The following is a 16,883-nucleotide window of genomic DNA, read 5'->3' on the forward strand; positions in this document are numbered from 1 at the left end:
AGTGCCCTTTAGCCTCGACCAGCCCAAATAGCCATGGCCGGCAGCCAGATATCCCTCTCCCTGAGCCAACTCCGTGTTTTCCCGTCTCCGTTTTGGGTGAGGGCGGACGGCCAATTTAGTGTCACGTTAGCATTTTCGGGGCGCTTCCAGGCGGCAGGCAAATGCCCGGGCCGTACCATTAGCCTTAACTTAACTAGCGGTTAGCCACCGACAGGGCCGTCAACGTTCAATTGGCCCCCTGGAAACGAACATGGGTTCACGTAGAAAAAACTTCGTTTTTGTTTTGGGATTTTGGGAGTTTTCATTCAAATTAAGATTACCTAGTATTTTTCTTTAACCAAAATAACCTTGACAAATATGAAAGCTAGAAAATATTAATTTTATTTTTTGGGCTATGTAATTTAATATTTTACATAAACATAAAGCTACAGATCTTGGCCTAAAAAGTGATTGCGTTACCATTTCAAAGATGAAAATTAGGTTTAGGTATTTTATTCTGTAAGAATTTACAAATTCTGTTTTTGATGCAATTTCTATTATATAACTTTTATAGGCATACAATACTTTAATATTAACTTTAAAAATGCAATTTTAAGAACTTTTAGTAAGAAAATGAAATAAATATCTTCGGATCTGTACACATATATTAAACGGGTCTAAAAAATCCAAAAATAGCTAGAATTTTTAATAATTGTGTACAGAAAATAAGTGATATTTTGACCTCATCTTATTAGATCCAAATGAATCTCTTTTTCCCTCTGTAGAGCTGAAGAATCGAGGCGGAGAAGCGGTCGCAGACAGACCTTTCTCTTTGTGTTGGTGCCTGGCTGGCACGACGAGCCGCAAAGGTCGTCTTTTAGTGGCTATAGTGGCTATGGCTTAAGCTCGGAACTCGGGGATCGAAGCTCGGCTCTCGGCCGAGACTCGTCTGTTTTGGCCACGGGATTTATAAATACAAGTGTTGGCCGCATTAAACCAAAGATTCGTTGGCTGAACGTGCAGCAGCGCGCGCGATCTAATAAATTCGATCCTAAAAAAAAATTCACATCCGAAACGGAGCTTTAGCTCCTGGCTAAAAATCCAAAAAAAAAAAAGAGTACAAAATCAGGAAAGCAGAAGACGGTAAAGCAATCAGTTCATCTCATAACCAATTTGAAGCGTTACGAATTTCGCGCCAAAGACAAATCAAGGAATACGGGATACGAACTCCAAGCTGAGTTGCCCACTCAGAGTTTGATTTAGTTTCGGTTTTGCATTTCGCAATTCACAATTCGCAAATTCGGTTTCAGATTGTGTCGAATCTTCAATTGCATAACGGCAGTAATAATCGCATCGTGTTGTGTGCTTCTTTGGTTTAGTTTGTTGCAGCCGGCAATGCTCGATGCAGATGCAGCAGATGCGGCCATCGTAATCCCAACCGCCTGACAAGGAAAACGAGAAAAATAAAACAAAAATAAAAACGACTGGGAAACAAATAACCCAAGTGACTGTGAAAGTAACGAACGGTGAGGCACAGATTCAGATATTCAATTACTCTTACTAGTCTGCTGGTGCCTTGTCGCCGCTACACAATGAGAATCCAAATCTTGGTCCTGACACTCGTGCTGGGTGAGTAGACATCGGGATTTGCAATAAAAAAAGTGTTGGAGATTGTTAGTTTTTTTTTTGTAAGTTTTTGATAATTTGTTGGTCCTTAAAAAGAAAGGAAACGTAAAAATGTGCTTTAAATTCATTTTATTCATCATTTGGCTTACATCAAATATTTTATATTAATCAGGACATCGCCATTCCGTAAAGTTTGTAACAACAATTATTGTATTATTTTCTAAGAGTATGTGTAAAAAGTTTGGAATAATAATAGTATTAAACGAGAATTTTAATATCCTCTTTACCCTATGAACATCCTACAGTTTAAATTTATTTAGAAATTAATAGATTTTAAAATGTATATAAATGTAAATGTATAGTTTACTATCTTTGCTGATGATTAAACTAAAATATACAGCTACTGAATTAAAATAGTGAACATTTTAAAAAACAACTACTAAAATACTCATTTAAAAAAATGGTAACAACATTTATTACCCTCTTTAAAATTTTAAACATTAAACTAAATCTTAATGTGCACGATTACTGCATTATTTCCCATTATCTTAAATCTTAAACACTGTTATTTCTGACACCTGCACCTATCCTCCTACACAGGCCTCGTCTGCGCCCAGGCCGTGGATGCGGAGGCCAAGAGCAGTAAAGACAGCAGCAGCATTCGAGCGGCGGAAGACAGCAAGAGCTCCGCCTCCACACCGCTGGAAACGGAGGCGACCAAAGACAAGCGACAGGTGAGCTCCAAGGAGACGTCTCTGTACCCCAACCATCGTAGTTCGGAGGCATCGCCATCTGGCAGTGATGATCCCGAAGATGGACAGGAGACTATCTATGGAGCCAAGCCAAATCAGTTCATCATCCGTCCCATTGCCCCGCATCAACACCAGCAACACGAATCACATCAGGAACCGCAGTTGAGGAACTTTGCGGCTGGCAATTCCCGACCTCATGCAGCGCAACTTCTCGAGCAGAGCCAGGAGGTGAGTCCAAGAGATATTTATAAGGTTACTCTTAGTAACAGCCCAAAGCAATTTTAAAGTTTATGAAGATATATAGATGATGAAATCTTAAAATATTACCTAAAGGTTACCTGGACTAAGAAAGCATTTAAGAACTTTTTTCGAAGTTGACCCATTAAACTCCATCCAAATCCCTGTTTGCCTCACAGGGTGTGGGTGATCTATTGATCGAGTGGCCAACTGACAGATTACCTTTGCCTTTGAGGGATTGCAGTGTCTGTTTGTTTTGTGCCAATCAGGGGGCGTTTCATCAACATAGCGGCTGTGTTGTCTAAGGTTTTGACTTGGCCCCGCGGCCATCAGACATCGGACATTGGACATCGGACGACCTGGGGATCGTGACTTGGCATCGGCGGCAGCCACACGATTCTTTGCAAAATGCCGGATGTAAACATCTCGGCGTCCAACAGACATAAAAGGCAAAAGCCAAAAGGCCCAATCCCAAATCCCAGACGAATTTTGTCAAATTCTCCCTTTCGCCGAGGCCAAGAAACCTTGACCAATATCTCTCTCAAATTGCTTGACGGCTTTATATCTTCGGAACAAATTGCAAATAGGCACAGACAATGGCAATTGCAATTAGCCAAAGACAATGTTTATGTTGCAAAATGTATAGAAATTAATAGAGCCGGCAAAAAGTTTATAATAATAATATTTTTTTATTATAAATGCAATTGGCAAAACTAAGTCACGACATGACAGCAACGGCGACGGCGGCGGCGACAGCAACAAATGCATAATTGCACAATTATTATTTGTCTTATTACGCGTCAACACAACAATTTCCACCTTCCAATTCAACTCGAATTTCCACCATTCGTATTCGCCAATGGCTTCTTCATTTTCTTACCCCCTCTCTGGTTCCACCAACATTTGGTCTCGAAATAATGCAAGACATCGGAACACCGTGGAAAAACAATGGCGCTTGTCGTGGGAAGAAAGTTGACATAATGTTATAATCACCCCACTTTTGGTCTGTCAGCTTTGTGTCGCTTGATGGCGCCTTGACTCGCCGGCGGCTTTATTTGCCATAATAATGTGAACCACCGATGCTGATGCAACACTAGTCAGCAGGGTTTCGGTAGAATTGAAGGGTTTCTATGTCATATGTTTTGATTTTTCCAATATATTTTTTGTAGAATAGTATTGAATTCGAATACCAAAAAGTAGAATATAGAATATAGAATATTTAAAAAACCGAAGTTTTAGTATTAATAAATTAAGTTTTATAAGTTCCTTAAGTTTCGCTCTCTCCATTGATCTCTTTATAAGGCCTCCCACAGACGGTTCCTTTTAAGGCGAAGCCTTGTTGCACAGTGTAATGTTTGTTGTTTATGTTGCAACATCGAAGAGCCAAAGACATTGTTGTTGGTGTTGGCGTTGCCAAAGTTTGCCACAAGTGTTATATAAACTCATTTTTTAGATGCCACGCCATTCTCACAGCGTTTTCTGCTTTGAAGCACCTGCAACCAGTTGTTGCCTCTGTGGTTTTTGCTAAGTTTTGTTGTGTTTTTTCCTTTAAATAATGGTGATGGTGTTGGTCATGTGGCTCCATTTTAAACGGCTGCTGACATTGGCCGCCGGCTGAATGTTGGTAGTTCACACACCCACCATAATTATTCGCCCCCACTCACTTTTTCCCATCCGTATCTCGAAGGTGCAGCACTATGTCTATCTGCAAGATATAATGCGCCATCATCAGCCCAAGGCCCTGGTGGCCGCAGGTCAAGGCAAGGGTGCGGCCAGTACGCCCAAGAAGACATCGACTCCGGTGGCCGAGGAGGAGCAGGAACAGGAGGCGGAGCAGCGTTATGCGGTGTCCATTCAGCCGCAGCCACAGCCCCAGCAACCACGTCCGCGTCAGTATCAGGGAGTTGGTCCCTATCAACTCCCATTGCCTTTGCCTGCTCCACAGCATCAGTCGGTTAATCCCCAGCAGCAGCAGCAACATCAGCAGGTGGGTCATCTATAAGAAGCAATTTCGTTTTTCCTCTACCTAATCCCTAATTTCCCAAAGCCCTATCAAGTAATTCCCGAAGAGCAGTTCCTGAAACTTCTGGAGGAGGAGCTCCAGGCTAGGGCCTACCACGAGCAACTTCGTCAGCAACAGCAACATCAGCAGCAGCAGCAACAACATCATCAACAGCAGCAGCAACAGCATGTGCCACCTCAACCTAAGCCACTGCCCATCCACAGTACAGCTGCCACCCACAAGGTGCTGCAGCAAGCGGATCCCTCTCTAGGGTTAGGTGGCTATCGTGAGCGTTTTGTGGCCGATCAGGAACTGGTCACTCCCACTTACTCTCATCCTCGTGGCGGTCCCAAGTACCTTCCTCTGCCGCAGTCACAGCAACTCCAAGATGACGAAGAGCCTCAGCAGCAGCAACCTCAACGTGTACAGCTTCATAAGCCCATACCTCATCCTGGCCAGCAACTGATCCACGGATTGCCACCACAGATTGCCTACTACCAACCACAGATCAGTTACAAAACCCTGCCCAACCATCCTCTGGCCAAGTCCTCTCTTGAAAGCGAAATTGAGAAATTGCTTGCAGCCAATAAACCAGGACAATCTTTGGCCTATGTGGACAGCAGCAATGAACAGGTTGCAGTACGTCAGCCTCCTCCTCAACACCCACCGGCACCCACCTCTCATCCAGCCTTGAGGCAACCCAAAGCATATCTGGCCAGTACACCTAACTCCCTGCTGGATGCCAATAACCAGCCGTTTGTTCCTTCACTCTTTAAGTTTAGCAACTTCCAGCAACCGACGCCCATTTATCCAACCCCGGAACCCAAGCGATTGGGTCCCGTGGTCTATCCCACTCAGCAGGCTAATCAGCCGCAGCCGTCGCAGTATTACTACCAGGAGGCTACACCCACAGGTGCTCCCAAACCAAGCCCCATACCCAAGCAATATCACCGATCGAAACACTATAAATTGGCATCACCCACGAAAGCTCTGCTTTATGCAGACTATGATCGTCAGGGCTCGCCTTCTCCGCCACCACCATCCAACTTCTATCCCAGTCCGCCGGATCCGATAAAGCATGCCCAGAGAAATCTGGCCGTAACACCTACAGCTCTGCCACTGCATGCTGAATATCCCTCGCCCTCTCCTTCACAATCTAGTATCTATGTGTCGCAGGGAACTGGAATTGCTACCCCATCCCGACCCACACCTACTACAGCTCCGATTCAGAAGCTCCGAACTCTGGATGAAGTGAAGCAACTTAACCTGCCGCCTCCCAATGGCAAACCCCTTACCCAGGCTGAATTCCAAGCTCTCGTAGATGCTGGATATCCGGTAAAGGCAGTCCCTGTACCAGTTCCCGTTCCGTATGAGCAGTACGTAAAGGATCATCCGGAGTACCGTAATCACCCGCCTGTAGATTACGCTCATATCATGCGCTTGGCCACACGGCAATTGGCTGCTCATCAGCAACACAGATCACTGGCTGCTCCCTCGGAGCCGTCGGTCAAGATCTTGTCTACTCCGTCGGCTGGAGAGCTGCATCAGCAAACAGCGACTGGCATCGGTGGCGGTAGTATTACGTATTTGCAACCCATTGAGGGTCAATCCCATCCCCATACCCTGGCCCATGTCCATGCGCTGCAGAAGAGGAGGCCGCGTGATGAACAAGACACTGCCGTGGCTGGTAGTGAGCCCAAGGCGGCGGCTCCAGAAGCAGAGCCTGCGAAGGAGAAGGTGCAGTAAACCCGCTTCCTGTTTTAGTTAAAATGTCCTTGCCTAGTTTGTAAGTATTGTAAAAATGTTTCAGCACTTCCTTAATGTTAAATTATAAACCGACAAATAAAAATATAAAAAACTAACAAAAATAGTTAACCTTTTTAAGCATTTTTAGATACCTTGGTGATCTATTAGAGTTTTCCAAGAAATTACAACAGCTCCTTGGCTAAAACTTATTTTCCGTTTATTTTGCCACCTTTCCCCTTCACAAAAAGATAACGGTTTTTTCCGCCCATTAGAACCCTCACTTAGTTAAGGTTCATGGGCGGAAGGCTGTTACTGTTGCTACTGTCCGCTGAGCTAAGCGTGTCTGGAGTGGCAGTCTCTCGGGCCTGCAAACGAGATATCTGCGGATCTCGCTTGTCCTTATCCTTGCGTTCACGGTCCTTATCCTTATCTTTGTCCTTGTCCTTGTTGTGCTTATGCTTGTGTTTATGTTTGTGTTTCTTCTTTTCCTTTTTCTTTTTCTTCTTCATCAGGCCATCACCAGACTTAAGCTTTCCCTCCTCGTAGCTGCTCTCATATTTGGTGGAGTCGCCCACGTCAAGCATTACAGAAGAGTTATCATCCTCGGCATAGATTTCGGTTTTAAGGCGCTTAACAGCCTGATGCGATTCGGGTGCATCGTCATCTCTCGGCAGGATATTCACTTTGGTCTCACTGTCATAAGCCTGAACGTTGACTGGCTCATCCAGCACGGTGATCTCCTCGCTTCGTTCCAGTTTGATAATCTCATCTCCCACCTCAAAGGCTTCCGTGGCTGTTCTTTTTATTGTGACCAAAGCAGGCTTATGTCGCTCCTGCGGATCATTGTCTAAGACGTCCAACATTGTTTGCGGCGGTGGCTTAGAATCGCTGGTCTTCTTAAAACTGCCGGTAACACTGCCAGTACTGCCACTATTATCTTTCATGAAGTCCTTGTAGAAACTCTGGTTCTCACCGGCCTGTAAACAATTCGGACGCTTGCTTCCGTACAGAGCATAGTACAGATCGACGATATCGCAACGCAGTTTGGTGTCATTTGCCAGCGTGTTGATACTAAGCCACAGACGATCCACTAGATTGGGTTTATCCAGACGACTGCGAGATTCGCGAGTAAAGGGCGTATTGTTGATCAACAATTGAGCCAACGCATGGCGGGCAGCAGGATCGGGATCGGTTTCCAGCAGCGTGATCAAATGCTCCAGATCCTCACTTCGACCATCTACTTTTACAAAGTCTACCAAGCATTCCATAGCTGCAATACGGAGATCCAAATATATTCCATACTCCGCATAGCTGCGGTAAATGTGTGGCAGTGAGGGCAGGTGACCAAATTTCTGCAGCTTTCGGATAACCTTTAGGCAGGACACGGACACCATGTACTTGTACGAAGGGAGGTGCTTCTCCATGTTAAGAAGGCGAGTCACTTCATCTAACACCAGTCTGAGAAACGGAAATTGATATATGCCTTTCACTTTTCTGTTACAAACTTACTTTGCATCTGTTGATAGACTGTCCGTGGTAATTTGTGTTCCATGTATAGCCACCGAAACCACAGGTGTTAGTGTTTCGCCTAGTGCTTCCACCAAAGCCGCTCTGTAGTAGGCATCCGTGTAATGGTTACGCGAATTTTCATTGTACTTAAAGAGATCGAAGAGGAAACGCATCACTTCCGGCGGGCAGATACCGTGGGATGTGCGCAATCCTGCAATAAAAATAATTTAATGACTTACTCATGAACTCCTAGATAGTTTTTTTCTTACCCGCCATTGCCACGGGAATTGCCTTCTGCAGATAGTACAGCTGGAAATTTGAGAAGTTGTTCAGCTTGATGATGTGCGGAGCACTAAATGATCCAAAAAACTTCCTGAATATGTTTAGCATTGCGGGTGGGCCGCTCCAGGAGGCCACCATCTGGTTGGCTACTTTGGTCAGACTGTGCGCCGCCTCGCAGCGCACTTGGTAGAAACAACGTTCGCTCTCTATAGTGTCGGTCAAAGCCAGCCTTGTGGCATTTGTTGGGTATTTTTGCAGGGCTTGAATGGCCTGGAATTGGGCGGTAACATCGCGCTCATGCCGAAGCTGATACTGCCACTGGAAGTCGGGTTGCTCGATAATCAGGTCTCGCAGCAGAATCATCTCCGGGTCAAGACGGATCCAAAGCACAGGTGAGTCACTAAAAAGAAAAGATATTAAGTGGATTGTTTATCAACATATTTCATAAAAAACTTACTCCATGGCTGTTAAATCCATATCCACCTCCTCGCCTGTGCACAAAGGAATCTTTTTCTTTTTGTTACGCCTGCTCTTTGAGTGGCAGGTAATATCCGCCTTCACCAAGGTGTTCTCAATCTGCAGTGTGTGCTTGAAAGTACCATCCAACTCCTGTAGCTGAACTAGCAAAGGGCCGTTGTACTTCCTAACTCCTCGTTGGTTAACAAAGTCCTGGCGGATCTCCAGTTCAATGGTGTTCCGCTTGCGATTAAACACAGAGGTGAGTGAGAACTTTGCATGACCTCCAGTCCGCACCCACTGATCCATGAAAACGGACATATCCTTGCCCGTTACCGTAAAGATGGCCTTAATAAAAATGTTGGTCGAGATGAGCAGTTGAGACCAGAGTCCAGCACCAATCTTTGTAGTTGCCGCATTAGTGGCCAAAGCCAACTGCTTGTTGAACACCTGAATGAGCAGTTCCTGGCCGATGCGATGTTCCAGCATTCTAATAACCAAATGGGCCTTCCTTCTCATCGCCTCCACATACTTGGGCGAAACGGTGTGTAAACTCTTAATAGGAAAATAGTGCACAATTTCCTGCTGTTTGCTGGCAGCAGCCGATGGATTTGTACTTGAAACAGGTAACGGAGCTGGAGGCTGACTGCAATCGAGGATAATACCGCCATACTGCTCCTCATAGCGTACCACCCGCGCCAGTTCTGATTGCACCCAAGCGCGGTACTCGTTGTTGCCGAAACACTTTCTCGAATACAGTCCACACAGGTACTCGGCAATTCCCTTGGCCAGCCAGGTGTCCGACCAATGATGTGATGTTATGAAGCACCCAAAGAATTGCTCTGCCACAGCCCGTGACATAAAGGTTCGGGATACATAGGTCTGATCGATGATTGCTATGGAATGCAATAGGTTCACCGAGGCAATGCTCATTGTAGCATAGGCACTTATGTCCGTATCAAGTTCATCTACAAACACCTGTTTGTAGCACGAAAATGGATAGCGCGTAGATAGAGTCTCCTCGAAGAATTCAAAGGCCTCGTGCAGGTAGCGAACCGTGTTCTTAAGCAGAGGCAGCATTCCGGGCAGACAAAAATGGGTAACCTCGTGCATGTGCGGGTCTACGTAGATCTCGAACTGACCGACAGCCAGAGCAATATTTGGCGCACATACGGGAGTGGTTACCGAATAGTGAAAAGTTTTCTTTCGCAGATCGGGCGTCATAATAACTTCCACAAGTTCACCGCAAGATACTGCCGTCAGGTTTTTGTCCACAGTGAACTCCAACCGCCAGGTGCACGGATCTGCGAAGCTGTCCACACAAGGAAACCATAAACGAGTGGAATTCTCATAGCAGTTGGTGAACATATGTGAGCAGTTAATCTGATTTTCGTCTTCTGTTGATGTAGGTGGTATGACGAAATGGACACCGCCCTTAGGATTCTCCAGGGAGAATTCGATACGGATACGAAGACCTTGCCCCTCCTGGATCATCGAGTACCCCTCAGGCGGAACCTCTATCAACAGCTCTCCATTATTTACATCAGGATCAGTGATTTGAGCCGCGTCCAGATGGAATTTCGAGTAGACCTCCAATACGCGGCTTTTAGGATCCTTGTGCATAATGTCCCTGAAGGGATCGAAGTACAAAAATGTCGCCTGGCAGACATCATTTAGAACGACACTGTAGATCTGGAGCTGCTTGGCATTTAGGCGGATGAGGCGAAGGTTCTCGCTGTTCGGAACAATGGTTAGCTCAACCACGCCCTAAAAGAGGGAGGTTTTAACATATATCACATGTTAATAAGACTTATGCTTACGATTATGCTCTTCCGCTCGAAACTGATGCCTGTGAGACTCACAACCTGATGCGCCGTGCTGATGGAAAGAGAAAACTAATTACTTTAGTTTATTTGAAGGAACGGGGGAATACTTATAATTTAAATGGACGCAGCGGCACCTCGGGCACCTCAGGTTGTGTTTCCATCGCTTAATTGCCGGTTGTTCTCCAGATTTTTTTCTAAATATGCATTTGCAATCGAAAAACAAGAGCACTGTTTAACTTCTTCTTCTTCTTTTTGAGAATGCCGACAAGGCTAAAAAATACCAAAAATACCTTGCGTGTATTGGCAACTCTACTTGATGATGCAGCCCTGCAATCATAGTTTAACCATTATACGGTGCAGGTGCTCTGGTTCGATTTATATTATTAAATACAAATTAGGTATGTATTTAAAAATTGTTATTGAAATACCGAAGTTTCTTTAAATTTATAAAATTTGTTTCAAGAAATAAGTAATCGCTTTAACTTTTTTTAAAATGAGGAGCGCAAACAAATTTCTTAGTTTAGTATATAGTAGTAAGAATTTCATATAATTAAAAAATTAATTTAATAATAGTATTATTAAAAAAAATATATATATATTTTATAATTAATTAACTTGTATACATTAAAATGTTAAATGTTAACCCTTTTCATATAAAAAGCGAAAAAAAACCACTCCACACAAAGGTTAAAGATTATGAATCATTTACCGAGAAAGTTAAATTTGGATTCTTCTCCATTTAAAACGTACAATTCCCAGCGAGTCAGCAGTTTTATCACGGCAGCGAGTTAATCAACATCTGGATACATCTAGTCTCTGTAGTTTTACACGATTTGCAACGCCATTTGTACGTAGAATTAGGAAAACCCCGTGCGTGGAAGAGGAATACCACTGAGAAAATCCAGTGAAAATGTACGGCATTGATAATTACCCCAAGAATTATCATGCCAGTGGCATTGGCCTTGTCAATTTGGCGGCCTTGGGCTACAGCAAGAATGAAGTCAGCGGCGGGAATGAAGGAGGAGCCCCCAAGCCCAAAGCGGGTCTCTACCCCTCGCTGCCCTATCCGTCATCGGAATCCGTGGGCGGAATGCCATATGTGGTGAAGCAGACGACTCACGCCCAGAATGCCTCGTACCCGGGACCTGGAATGGGCATGGGAATGCCAGTGCCAGGAGCCCCATCTGCACCAGCACCCTATCCAAGTGCTGCGCCCTACCCAGGAGCAGGTCTTTATCCCAGTCTGCCTTCAGCTAATTCATCGTCGCTGCCGTATCCCTCTGCGCCTTTGGCGCCTTATCCAACCGGAATGCCCTACCCAACTGGAATGCCGCAACCCAATCTTCCCTATCCGGCTGCTCCGCTAGCCCCATATCCATCAGCAATGCCCGGATTGCCTGGCATGCCAATGCCATATGCACCATTGCCAACGAGCCCGGCTCCCCAGCATGGTGGAGGATTCCCAGCTCTGCCATATCCCACTGCTCCACCGCCGGCTAGTGCTCCAACTCAGGAGGAAGAACCTTCCGTGGGCATTGCCGAGCTGAGCTTTACCAGCGTCAAGGTGCCCGAGAACCAGAACATGTTCTGGATGGGTAGAAAGGCCACCAGTGCCCGGCAGAATAGCGTCAGTAAGGGAGATTTTGCCTCGCTTCGCGACAGCTGCGTGGCTAATGGAACCATGTTCGAGGATCCCGACTTTCCGGCCACCAATGCCTCGCTGATGTACTCCCGGCGACCAGATCGCTATTACGAATGGCTGCGTCCTGGAGATATTGTGGACGATCCGCAGTTCTTTGTCGAGGGATACTCACGATTCGATGTCCAGCAAGGAGAACTGGGCGATTGGTAAGACCCAATCTAACTTTTTTAAAGTAGAAGGAGATTTTAATCTATCAAAAACCCCTTACAGCTGGCTCCTAGCTGCAGCGGCCAATCTCACACAGGACTCGAAATTGTTCTTCCGTGTCATCCCGCCGGATCAGGACTTCCAGGAGAACTACGCTGGAATCTTTCATTTCAAGTTCTGGCAGTATGGCAAATGGGTGGAAGTGGTCATCGATGATCGTCTTCCTACTTATAATGGCGAGCTAATTTATATGCACTCCACGGAGAAAAATGAGTTCTGGAGCGCCCTGCTGGAGAAGGCATACGCAAAACTCCATGGATCCTATGAAGCTCTTAAGGGTAAGAATCGGTTTAAAAGATACACGAAATCATTATCAACATTCCTAAGAATTGTAGAAAACACATTACGGTATACAAACAATTTTTTCAAGTTGCTTTCTAAAAATATAAAATGCTTATCATTGGTTCTTCATTCAAACTTATGCTGATGTGGGCCATTCTGTGGTTGAAATTTTGTTGTTGAGATCTGGAATTTTACTAGGGTTTTCCTTTAACTTATCCGCAACTTTTTGCAATCAAAGAAGTTGTGTTTTGAAAACTCAAAATAAGTTTGATTAACCACTTCCTCTTTTTACATTTAGGCGGTACCACTTGCGAGGCCATGGAGGACTTTACTGGAGGCGTCACCGAGTGGTATGACATTAAGGAGGCTCCTCCAAATCTATTCAGCATCATGATGAAGGCCGCCGAACGTGGTTCAATGATGGGCTGCTCCCTAGAACCTGATCCACATGTTCTGGAGGCAGAGACACCTCAGGGTCTGATTCGTGGCCATGCCTACTCCATAACCAAGGTGTGCCTCATGGATATCTCGACACCAAATCGCCAGGGAAAGCTGCCCATGATCCGAATGCGTAATCCCTGGGGCAATGATGCCGAATGGAGCGGTCCATGGAGTGACAGCTCTCCCGAGTGGCGCTTCATTCCGGAGCACACTAAGGAGGAGATTGGCCTGAATTTTGATCGGGATGGAGAGTTCTGGATGTCATTCCAGGACTTCCTCAACCACTTTGATCGCGTGGAAATCTGTAACTTGTCGCCCGACTCGCTGACTGAGGATCAGCAGCAGAGCTCTCGCCGCAAGTGGGAAATGTCTATGTTTGAGGGTGAGTGGACATCGGGCGTAACGGCCGGAGGTTGCCGAAACTTCCTGGAGACTTTCTGGCACAACCCGCAGTATATTATATCGTTGGAGGATCCCGATGACGAGGATGATGATGGCAAGTGCACAGCTATTGTGGCCCTTATGCAAAAGAACCGACGTAGCAAGCGCAATGTGGGCATCGACTGCCTGACCATAGGATTTGCCATATATCATTTGACGGATAGGGACATGCAGGTGAAACCCCAGGGTCTGAACTTCTTCAAGTACCGAGCATCGGTGGCTCGCTCGCCGCATTTCATCAACACGCGCGAGGTTTGCGCTAGGTTTAAGTTGCCGCCTGGTCACTACTTGATAGTTCCCTCAACTTTCGATCCGAATGAAGAGGGTGAGTTTATCATTCGCGTCTTCTCGGAGACGATGAACAACATGGAGGAGAACGACGACGAGGTAGGCTTTGGTGAGACAGATGATCGCATTGCTCCGGCTTTGCCGCCACCAACTCCAAAGGAGGAGGATGATCCGCAGCGCATTGCCCTTCGTCGTCTGTTTGATAGTGTTGCCGGCAGCGATGAGGAGGTTGACTGGCAGGAGTTGAAGCGCATTCTTGACCACTCCATGCGTGATGTTATGGTAGGCACTGATGGCTTCTCTAAGGATGCCGTGCGTTCGATGGTGGCCATGCTGGACAAGGATCGCTCCGGTCGCCTGGGCTTCGAGGAATTCGAGGCTTTGCTTACCGATATTGCCAAGTGGCGGGCTGTCTTTAAACTATACGACACTCGACGCACTGGCAGTATTGACGGTTTCCATCTGCGCGGAGCGCTCAATTCGGCTGGCTACCATCTGAACAACCGTCTCTTGAACGCCCTGGCCCATCGCTATGGCTCGCGGGAGGGCCAAATACCATTTGACGACTTCTTGATGTGCGCCATCAAGGTGAGGACATTCATCGAAATGTTCCGCGAACGGGACACGGACCACTCGGACACGGCGTTCTTCAATCTGGACGATTGGCTGGAGCGAACAATTTACTCTTAAATTACCTGCAATTGATACTAATCTAATCCTAAGTGCCACAACTACTTAATCTACCTGTGCATTATATTATTCATGCATGCTATGAGCAAAGCAACACACAGATCCATGACATTACAGCCCGGAGATACACTCATTCAGCCAACAAGAGAATCTTATCGGATGACCAAATCCGGAAATACAAAATCATGTGGCGAAATTGGAGTGGCCTTGGTATGGCACGAGGTTGCTATACGCGATAAACGATATATAAAAACCTGCATAAACAATTTATACAATCTACAGTATAGATTTTATACTATATAGAGCCACTGGAGGGATGATGACTAAGAGTGAGCATCATTGGAAAATCTGCTGGATATTTGCTAGTACAAACTGAACAGTGCATTATTACCTTACATTTGCTACGAGCCACTCGAGAAGCCATTAATACGCATCATCAATATTTATTAGATATACGAAATGAATAAGCATGTATTTTTGTTACATTGTAATCTCTGAACCGCCACCATACACATTGAATCAGGTGCTAGAACTAAATCCGACCGGACTCTGTTGTCCAAACAAAAGTTGTTATTGTTATCAGGAAATGAAAGCGAAACGAACAGACCTTATCACGCATCGACTATTTGTAAGCTTTATCAGGATATGCAAATATCAATAAATTTATTGATAAATACAAATTAGTAATCCCATATAATTTGTATTCAGTGTTTTGATCAGCAATCTCAAAGTTTACCCTAAGCACCCTTCTATGTCAAATTAAGTGTTTTCTAACTAAAATTAACCAATTGGGATAAGAGGCTTTTTGTTGAATGCTTTTACACTATACTATATAATTTTTGTGAACAATTTAACTAATCAAAATGGTTTATCTTTATGTAATAGTTACAATCAAAATTTTAATTCTTGTATGTCTATTTTTTTATGTAAATAAATAAACTGCATTGATGCGACAAGACATCTATTTGACGACTACGGTGATATCGGCACCGCTTGGGATTCCAGCATCGACCATTGTTTGCTTCATTTCATCTATTTGTAGGTCGTTATCAGAGGCTAAATTGTTAAGAACCTCCAGAAAGTCTTCATATTCCAAGCGCCACTTTCTAGAGTGTTTGATCGAAGGTTATTTTAAGATTAATGTAGTTTAAATGTTTTACTTACTTGTATCTCATATAGATAAGACCCGTTTGTGTCCGAGTAATGGGATTTGGCATGAGCTTCGCCTGCTCAAGCCAGGCATCTAGTTGGGAAAGGAGTATACTGTCGAATACCTCGTTCTCGATATCCGTGGGTATAACCTGTCATAGTATAATGACTGATAATAATCTTAATTAACTGATTAGTCATACCTGATAGTTGGCGTACACCATAAACAGGGTGTCCAATGTGTGTTTCTTTGGTTTATCTTCATCATCGGCCATGGTTAAAATTTTTGTTTAGCAGTTCATAAAACCGATTGTGTACAAATTAAAATTGTGCTTTTTGGCAGATAAAGAGAAGTATTCTACGTGGGTGTATAGGGGCTATATGTATTTCGAATTGTATTGTTGATAAACAATGAGCTATCTATAAGTCTGTTGCCATGGGCACAGGCGTCGTCTGATTATTGTTTTTGTTAAAGTCCTCAACGATGCCCTGGATGTATACCGCCAACTTGGGGTCCCACCCACTACATTTGATATTTGACACAGAATACGGGGCTTCTATGATCACTTGCTGTAGTATCATAATGGCTACTTTGTCGCCTTGGTCATGCCATTTGACCGCGGGATCACCGAAACGTCTGACCATCAGTCTGAACAGGGCTTGACCAAAGGGCGAGGCATTTGGATGATAGCTTTGACAATGAAAAGTACGATTTTCCGTAGCCAATCGAAACCTCTCTTGAAGCTATAATAAATGTAATTACAAAAACACTGGATTTAAAGATAAATATAAATAAATTTACCACCCCGACATTGATCGGTTCAGGGGGCTGAACATTCTCCAATGGCAGCATCTCCTTGACAATTTCAATGTCTATGCATAGTGAAAGATTCACAATAGTCAGGTTGCAAAGGGTCTGTTCGTCGCCACCGCCTTTGCTGGGTGGACACTTCATTATCAGCATTTTAACACCAAGATCAAAGGCCAAAACCTAAGGAAATCTATTAATTACCATATAATTTTATAAAATATTTTTACCTCTCCCGAAATATTATCGCCAAAACAAGTTTTGCATCGGACTATTGAGCCCACGGTGAAGCAAGGAGCCAAACAAGACATTTTGTGAAACTCACTATCTAGGATAAGATATAAATACTGAAAATCAAATGGGATATGTCAACCGAATGTCCGATTTCCAATGTCAATGCCAAGGCACTCTCCGTTTTCTATAGCTTCGATATGTATTCGCCGAAAAAAAAATCGGTTAT

At 44.7% G+C, this 16,883-nt stretch overlaps 5 protein-coding genes across 7 annotated transcripts; 2 read left to right on the top strand and 3 right to left on the bottom strand.

Moving 5' to 3' along the window:
- Window positions 1-966: 966 nt before the first annotated feature.
- On the top strand, window positions 967-6,454 carry LOC108114551 (extensin). Of its 3 annotated transcripts, XM_017225597.2 has the most exons (5): window positions 967-1,122; window positions 1,359-1,608; window positions 2,206-2,585; window positions 4,282-4,581; window positions 4,642-6,454. In XM_017225597.2, exons 2-5 carry the CDS (start codon window positions 1,572-1,574, stop codon window positions 6,340-6,342), a joined length of 2,418 nt encoding a protein of 805 aa, XP_017081086.1. In that variant the 5' UTR covers window positions 967-1,122; window positions 1,359-1,571; the 3' UTR covers window positions 6,343-6,454. The 3 variants fall into 3 exon arrangements, with proteins under 3 accessions (XP_017081086.1, XP_017081085.1, XP_017081087.1); XM_017225596.2 differs by having other exon boundaries at window positions 967-1,608; XM_017225598.2 differs by having other exon boundaries at window positions 967-1,608; window positions 4,288-4,581.
- Window positions 6,455-6,537: 83 nt separating this feature from the next.
- Window positions 6,538-10,661, bottom strand: LOC108114550 (transcription initiation factor TFIID subunit 2). Its single transcript, XM_017225594.1, has 6 exons — window positions 10,527-10,661; window positions 10,410-10,464; window positions 8,591-10,356; window positions 8,121-8,533; window positions 7,852-8,062; window positions 6,538-7,800 (listed from the first exon to the last, which is right to left on the bottom strand). The coding sequence occupies exons 1-6, from the start codon at window positions 10,574-10,576 to the stop codon at window positions 6,624-6,626; spliced, it is 3,672 nt and encodes a 1,223-aa protein (XP_017081083.1). The 5' UTR covers window positions 10,577-10,661; the 3' UTR covers window positions 6,538-6,623.
- Window positions 10,662-10,740: 79 nt separating this feature from the next.
- Window positions 10,741-15,426, top strand: LOC108114320 (calpain-B). Its single transcript, XM_017225233.2, has 4 exons — window positions 10,741-10,813; window positions 11,175-12,263; window positions 12,328-12,602; window positions 12,905-15,426. The coding sequence occupies exons 2-4, from the start codon at window positions 11,326-11,328 to the stop codon at window positions 14,464-14,466; spliced, it is 2,775 nt and encodes a 924-aa protein (XP_017080722.1). The 5' UTR covers window positions 10,741-10,813; window positions 11,175-11,325; the 3' UTR covers window positions 14,467-15,426.
- On the bottom strand, window positions 15,364-16,017 carry LOC108114325. Its single transcript, XM_017225243.1, has 3 exons — window positions 15,819-16,017; window positions 15,631-15,767; window positions 15,364-15,572 (listed from the first exon to the last, which is right to left on the bottom strand). Exons 1-3 carry the CDS (start codon window positions 15,888-15,890, stop codon window positions 15,428-15,430), a joined length of 354 nt encoding a protein of 117 aa, XP_017080732.1. The 5' UTR covers window positions 15,891-16,017; the 3' UTR covers window positions 15,364-15,427.
- On the bottom strand, window positions 15,979-16,842 carry LOC108114324 (protein Hezron). The gene is made up of 3 exons (XM_017225242.1): window positions 16,654-16,842; window positions 16,418-16,606; window positions 15,979-16,359 (listed from the first exon to the last, which is right to left on the bottom strand). Exons 1-3 carry the CDS (start codon window positions 16,732-16,734, stop codon window positions 16,036-16,038), a joined length of 594 nt encoding a protein of 197 aa, XP_017080731.1. The 5' UTR covers window positions 16,735-16,842; the 3' UTR covers window positions 15,979-16,035.
- Between the last annotated feature and the right edge of the window lie 41 nt (window positions 16,843-16,883).

The sequence above is a fragment of the Drosophila eugracilis genome, unplaced genomic scaffold (assembly GCF_018153835.1).
Source record: "Drosophila eugracilis isolate 14026-0451.02 unplaced genomic scaffold, ASM1815383v1 contig_2154, whole genome shotgun sequence".
In the NCBI taxonomy this organism is placed as follows: Eukaryota; Metazoa; Arthropoda; class Insecta; order Diptera; family Drosophilidae; genus Drosophila; species Drosophila eugracilis.